General features: G+C 38.7%; 1 protein-coding gene across 1 annotated transcript; it reads right to left on the bottom strand.

Moving 5' to 3' along the window:
* Window positions 1-635: 635 nt before the first annotated feature.
* Window positions 636-1,925, bottom strand: LOC132309120 (uncharacterized). Its single transcript, XM_059807470.1, has 2 exons — window positions 1,667-1,925; window positions 636-1,258 (listed from the first exon to the last, which is right to left on the bottom strand). The coding sequence occupies exons 1-2, from the start codon at window positions 1,923-1,925 to the stop codon at window positions 636-638; spliced, it is 882 nt and encodes a 293-aa protein (XP_059663453.1).
* Between the last annotated feature and the right edge of the window lie 5,518 nt (window positions 1,926-7,443).

The raw sequence follows: 7,443 nt of genomic DNA, 5'->3' as shown, positions 1-7,443 counted from the left end.
ACAACATGTCCCAAAAACTTCACCTCTTGTAACCAAAACTCACACTTTTCATATTTGGTGTACAAATGGTGCTCCCATAGAATCTGCAACACCATACTTAAACAGATCTCGTGCTTCTTTCGAGTCTGTGAATGCATAAGAATGTTGTCTACAAAAACTACCACAAACTGATCCAGATAATCGTGAAAGACATGGTTCATTAGATCCATGAATGGCGCTGGTGTATTAGTCAGACCAAAGGGTATAACAAGGGACTCATAATGTCCATATCGCGTATGAAATGCTATCTTTGGGATATCCTCATCCCTAACTCGCAACTGGTAATAGCTTGAACTCAAGTTGATTTTTAAAAAACAACTGGCTCCCCTTAACTGGTCAAACAAATCATCTATCCTTGGTAAAGGATACTTATTCTTGATGGTGGCATGATTCAACTTCCAGTAATCAATGCATAACCTCAAAGAACCATCTTTCTTTTTAGCAAACAATACATATGCGCCCTATAGTGACACACTCGGTTGGATAAGACCTTTCATCCTCAATTTATCAAGTTGCTTCTTCAATTCTTCTAATTCAATCAGTGCCATAGAAATTGGCGTGGTACTAGGCATCAAATCAATAGCAAACTCCACTTCTCAGTGTGGAGGCAACTCTGTCAAGTCCTCAGGAAATACATCCAAAAAATCGCGAACAACCACTGAATAATCAACCCCACAAAACTGAACATCATCATCGGCGAAAAGGCTAGCCAAGAAGAACCCTTGTCGATCCTGACCTCTAACACCATAGAACAAAGGAGTGAGAGAATCACACCGATCTCCCATAAAACAAAAACAATCCCCATTCGGGGTATACACTGATACTGTATCCCTAAAACAATTAATAACAGCTCTGAAGGATGACAACCAGTCCATCCCAAGTATGACGTCAAACCCTGTCATCTCAAGGAGGATGAGATCAAACTTAAGTACCCACCCGACAAAGGTAATGGAACAACCCCGACAAACTCTACCAAGAGTGACTGAACCCCCAATAGGTGTGTCAACACAGATCGGTCTGTCTAACTGACCGACCTCCAAACCTAATGCCCGTGCAAATGATGAAGCGATGAAAAAATAAGAAGCACCATAATCAAACAATAATCGAGCCCAATAATTGAACACAAAAAACATACCCCTGACAACTGAATGACTAGATGATGGCTCGGCTTGAGTGACTACATACACATGACCCTGAGTCCTTTGCCCCTGAGAACTACCTGTCTAAAAACCAAAATGCTTAGTGGGTGCACTAGAAAAGGCCCTGCTGCCTGGTCAAGAACTCTGAGTTGTCATAGCTGGATGAGGTGGTGGTGGCTGTCGGAACCCTGACTGGACTATGGCAGACTGCGTCTGTCTCTGTTGTGGACCTCCACCCTTACCTGAGCCCCTGCTCTGCTATGGACAATTTGTCACCCGGTGGCCCTACTGGGCACACCCAAAACATCCTCCTGTCGCCATCTGAATCTGTGGACACTGTGACTTGTAATGCCCGGGCTGTCTGCACTTGTAACACACTACATCTGCCCTAGAAGTCCCCATAGACACTGAAGCTGTAGGTACGGATCTGGCTGATTGCTATCCCCTAAACCCTGACTATTCATTCTTCTGCTTCTTGTGTGATTGACCTTTGGAGATATCACACATGCTCCTGCTGTGCTTATAGGACTCCCTGATAGCCTTGCTATCCTTGCTTTCAGCCTCAACCACTAAGGCTTTTTGCACTGCTTTTGTATACTCTGTCGGTTCTGAGGCAGCCACAATTGGCCTAATGGTAAGATCAAGGCGATTAACAAATTTCTCTATCTTTCTTTCCTCATCTCTAGCAATCCCTGGTGTAAACCTCAAAAGTGACGTAAACTTATTCTCATACTCTGTAACAGTCATATTTCCTTGTTTCAAACCATCGAACTTTTTCTTAAATTCTCTCCGCTTAGGTGCTGAAAAGTACTTCTCATAATACAGCTTCTTAAAAGCATTTTATGTCACAGTGTCCAAATTGTGGGTGTGAGAAACGGTCTTCCACCAAATCTCAGCATCCCCAATAAAATTATAAGTCGCTAGTGTAATCTTCAACTTGTCCGATGCCAAATTCATAGCGTTAAGATGCTTCTCCACCCTATCCATGAAACTATCCGCAACAAGCGGATCTGGGCCGCCCTAAAAAAGAGTCGGCATTAACTTTACAAACTTTGCATCATTATAAAGTGTCTCATCTCACTCATTTTTATCTGGGGGTGGTGCTGGTGGTGGAACAACCTGTGATGATGATGCCACTGTCATCCGAAATACATCATGAAAGACTGCCTATACTGCAAACTTAAGATGCTCCTCACTTATCTGAAGAGGCGGATCAACGATTCCCCTCGCTTGTCCCCCTCTCAGTAGGACCAAATCACGCAAGAAGACATCTTCTTCAACTTATTCCTGATCCCTTTCTACGGGATTTGAACTAGAACTTTCCCCGGGATCCCTTCGTGGTGGCATGACACTATAAGACGAGATAATGGACAAAAAATAATGACATTGACACACACACGAGAACGGAGTCCTCACACAAATGACTCGACAGGAAATGACAACACTTAAACACTTTCTATACTCCCGGAAAAACCCAACTAATGGTAAACATGATCATGATAATAATATCCTACAACATTAAACATTTAACATGTATCACATAAGTAGTTAAGCAATTAGGCATGTCTTTCAAATAATTTAACACTTAAGCATAGAAGCACATAATCAATTAAACATATAATTCAACTTGCCCATGCAATCTTAGGTAGGCCTCTACCCATCAGCCTAATGGCATTCAAACTCTCATTCTGATACCAAATTTGTAACGACCCGAACCCGTAGGTCCGAACCGTTAGCCAGGTCCTTACCCGAACCCGAGATCAACTAAGGGTACAACTATCATTTCTTATGTCAACATGAAGCATGAACCTCATCTATGACCTTACAACTCTCCTAAACCATCAACATCGTAGAAGGAACTCAAGGTAGGGTGGAAGAAGAGAATCGGTCGATTGACAGCCTTATATCAGCCGGCTGATGCTCAAGGTTTGGTCGGCTAACCTAAATGGTCGGCCGGCCAAAACGATGCACAAATGTGCATGCTTTCGGAACTTTCAAAGAATAGCCTCTCGGCTGACTGGAAGTTTAAGTTTGGCTGGCCGAAAGAGAAGGTTCGGTCGGCTGACAAAGTTCGTTGGTCGGTCGAAATGAAACTTCCAAAGACTTAACTCTCTGGAATGCGCAAAACTACATTGTCGGTGGACTGAGGCTCCTTGTCAGCCGGCCGACAGGCCCTGAAGTGTTACTAGTTGCAGCTAAAAATACGAGGAAGCTGGACTCATTAAGAGCTGAACCTAATAGACAACCAATCTTGAATTCACGGCAACATAAATAGCATTCCATAGATATATGCATTAATCAACTTCCCAAATTTATACATCATTTTCCCATTCAAGGTATAACATAAACATAGTTCCAAATACATCAAAATATTGTCGAAATTATAGATATAAAACGTGGCTTTACTTTACATAAAACAATTACATTTCCAAAGTGTTACTTTACAAAACAAGAATGGGATCCCATAAACAAAAGATTGTATAATAACTTCTAGTCCATCAAGCTTGTGGTGGATTTCCTTTTGCCACTTCCTTTCCATGCCCTGAAAATGTTAAATTAAGGGGTGAGCATAAAGCTCAGTAGAAGTCGCCTAAGGCGTTAGTTTTGGACTCCCTTAAGCCACATAACACAAAAAGGAATACGAGATAAAAGGGGTCATGCAATGGGAGTTCACTCAACATTTACAACTTATAGGCAACAAACTCAGCACATAACATAATTCTACTAATGCCGTGCATAATATGAAATGTAACGCACCCCATTCCAACTCGGTCTGAACCGGCCTAACCCACAACTTTTGAAAACCTACTAACTGACTTTATCGAGGCGAGATTGATAACTATCCCTGGTTCCAATTCTGGCAAGGCCTGGCAACCGTTAAAGGGCCTAGTACCAACCTTTTCACGCTTTTTACCGGGCTGCGCTCCCTCTAGGTCAAGCTAGCCCCAGACTCGCGAAATCCGGTTCATTTTTAAAAAAAATATATGCATTTCAAACAACAACCTTTCCTTTAAAATTCCTTTATAACCTCTTTCTAAAATTTCCCTTTCTATTGCCATGTGATGCATTGCATGGTAACATCATTGAGATCAACATGATAATTTTTAGACAATAAGCATGATCAAGCATTCCATATTCACATTCAATAACAATTTTAACATGCTCCTGATAGAATTACTTACACCATAACAATTATTCAATTCATAAGGTTTCCATACATAATTCTTCCCATGCTTCTAATACAATATAGAAAGAAATCATGTCATCAACATTTAACATATCTTTTACATTTTTAAGACAACATTTCCATGTCATAAATCAAAATTTCCAAGCATAGAGAAAAGAAACTCAAATTTTGCTCAATTAAAGTCAAAACTTAGACTTTAGGGAGACCTTTACCTCAATTAGAGAGCAACTCCTTAAGAAGCCCCAATTTTAACCTCAAACCCTAGAATTTTGAAATCCCTATGGTGGCCAAACGGAGATCGGCTCCGATCAAAACGAAGATCTTGAAACGCTCACCAACTTTTCCTTAAGTGGTAACACCAAAATCTCAAAGGCTTGAGGGAAATCAAGCTTAGAAAGTTGTAGAAAAGAAAAAAAAAAAAAAGGGAAGGAGTAGAGAGAGAGAGAACTTAGCCGGGAGAGAGAGAAAAATGAGGCCATATAATGGCCTTAAGGCAATTATAATGGCTAAAGCATAATTGGTGGGGCCCACCATAAAAATATCCCACTTTTGCAACATTAGTATAAATATTAAATGGAATTACTTTACCACCACACATTAATCACCTAGGCAAATAAATATGCACAATAAAAATGCATGGAATGCAATGGAACCGTGACACAACCCTCGTGTACAACAATCTCGATAGCGGTTCCACCTGGGACCCCCTGGTCTGAAAAATAAAAAAATGCCGAATTGGTAACCAATAGATTTTTGTGATTCCCGAACTCAAGGAAATGTCCCAAACCACTCTCTGACACATCCGGCACACCCTACGGTGTTCGGTTCGCAAAATGAGATAAGACAACAATACCCCCGAAAATTTAAAAATTCCAGAAATTGGAAAATGACAAAACTCAAGAACATTACAACATTGGAGTCATCTATAAATAGAAAGGATAGCCCAATTTGAAACGGTTCCAACAAGTTCTAAGAAATTCCAAGTTAAAGAGTGGAAATTAGGGTTTTCATCAAGAATTTTGGGGATTCTCTCTCTATTCTTTCTCTCTAGGGTTTCTACCAAGGAAGAAGAAGAAAAAAAAGAAGATGAACCTAAGCTTGGAGATGGATTATGAGACCACAAAGATGACATCTATCTTTTCCATGAGTGGCTAGTTCTTCACTTAGGTTTAGGATGAGCCCTAAGTTTGTGTAATTAAATATCTTGTTTTTCAATTTTAGGGATTATTAATTGTAATTAAGTGAATTCAAACTTGGTTTTACCAAGGTTTATATTGTTAATTCTTTCAATTGATTCTCTATTTTGATTACATGTTGTCCTATGTGTGATTAATTGAGGGTTGATCTCTACATTGTGTATTTTTTTGTAATTGTGCTTAGTGATGGCAATGCATGGTTTTTATTGGATACAATTGCTTTTAGTTTGATGGATTATGCTTAGTCTTGATGGGTTGTTCTACACTTTAGTGTAATTGTAGTTAGATAAACAATTCATGCTTGAATTTGATAGTTCATACTTATTCATTGCAATTTGTATTATTTTCTTGAACATTGATGTGTGCTTGGAGCTACATTCCTATTGTAATTTGTTTTCCCCATTAACTGAAAGCATTTGGTATAATTGCATGAGCTTAGTGGTGTAATGCATGCCCAAAGCCTCTCTTCTTATTACCTTAAACCAAGTTTACCTTAGCTTTATTTCATTTACATGATTTACATAGTAAAGTCATCATTAGTATAATCAAATCAATCACAATCTTTTTAATCTCACGCTCATTGATGTTAAGTTAAATTTCAAGCCAATAATCCCAGTAAATGATCCCTTCTCACTATACTAACGTATAGTTGTTTAGTGGTTTTATAAATGTAACGACCCGAAAATTATACCAAAATAATAATAATAATAAAGTATATAAAAAATAATTTCTGTATGACCTCCGTAGAAAAAGTTCCTCTACAACCTGTTGAAATACATAAAAATGCAATGGCCTTACTAGGCCTTAAAACTAACATATCCTGTCCCAACACATAATGTAAATAATATAGCAATTCCCAAAATAACTACATACATATAAAAGAGTCCCGTTCCTCTAATTCCTTCAAAACATGGAATCACCAGTTCACTACTTAGTCCCATAATCCTTTACAAGAAACATACTTTAACTACATCAAGTTACAGTCCATGAAATACAGTTAAAATTTAAAAGTCCATAACTTACAACATTATACTAATTAAACTAAAGTTTCACAAAATAGTTAAGATTACATTTACAAAATATTAAAGTTCTAGTAAAAAAGATAACAAAATAAGTATATCTCCAAATCCTGTCTAAACTTATGGTGGATCGTCGTCCGCCACCTCTTTTCCATGACCTGAAAATGTTAAAAATAAAGGGTGAACATAAAGCTCAGTAGGAGGTGCCTCAGACACACCTCTTGTGACCCTGTGAATCCAAATAAGGAATAGGAATAAAGAAATTGGGATCATTCCACTTCCGGAAAAACATAACCATAATAGCAACATTAATAATCCAAGTCATGAATGAAATATGCCGTGTTATGGGATGCAGTGTCAAGCAATGTCGCTCCCCATTTTCAAAACATTTTCCGTCATCATTTTTCCAAACCGTTAATGCAACCCATCCCATGGCAGCTCCATTACGGCACGAGAGAAGGATTGGCTAATTGTCCCTGACCACAAGGCAACTCCAGGGCATCATTTGGGGCTCAGTTAACTCAACCACACTAGGGCAGTCTCCCTAGTTCCCTCTAGGTCACATTAACGCCACGAACCCATAGGCTACTCCTAGGCGACCGGGTTTTCGCAAACTTTTCATCAAAACTTTTCCCCCAAACATTTTTTATTTTTTTTTAATTTCTTTTCAAACATCATTCCCCATTTCTTTCCTAATGAGTGCATGAGTGTTTTCATACATTTCAATGCCATGCCAATAGAGAAATTTATTCCTTGTAAATCAAATATTTACACCATACATGCCTTATAAAAAATTCATAAAAATATGTATCATGCTTCGAAGTCACAAAATTCAGCACTTAAAATACAATTGGCATGAAATT

The sequence above is a fragment of the Cornus florida genome, unplaced genomic scaffold (assembly GCF_030987335.1).
Source record: "Cornus florida cultivar Cherokee Brave unplaced genomic scaffold, ASM3098733v1 CherokeeBrave_3.0.0_Hap2_Chr05, whole genome shotgun sequence".
Lineage (NCBI taxonomy): Eukaryota > Viridiplantae > Streptophyta > Magnoliopsida > Cornales > Cornaceae > Cornus > Cornus florida.
This window is presented reverse-complemented; position numbering and strand designations above follow the sequence as displayed.

Excerpts from the sequence above, each read along its gene's own strand:
- LOC132309120 (XM_059807470.1), bottom strand. The coding sequence starts at position 1,925 with ATGACTGTTACAGAGTATGAGAATAAGTTTACGTCACTTTTGAGGTTT. Across the intron at positions 1,259-1,666 it reads CATGTGTGATATCTCCAAAG|GTAGTTCTCAGGGGCAAAGG; the intron begins GTCAATCACACA and ends GTTTTTAGACAG.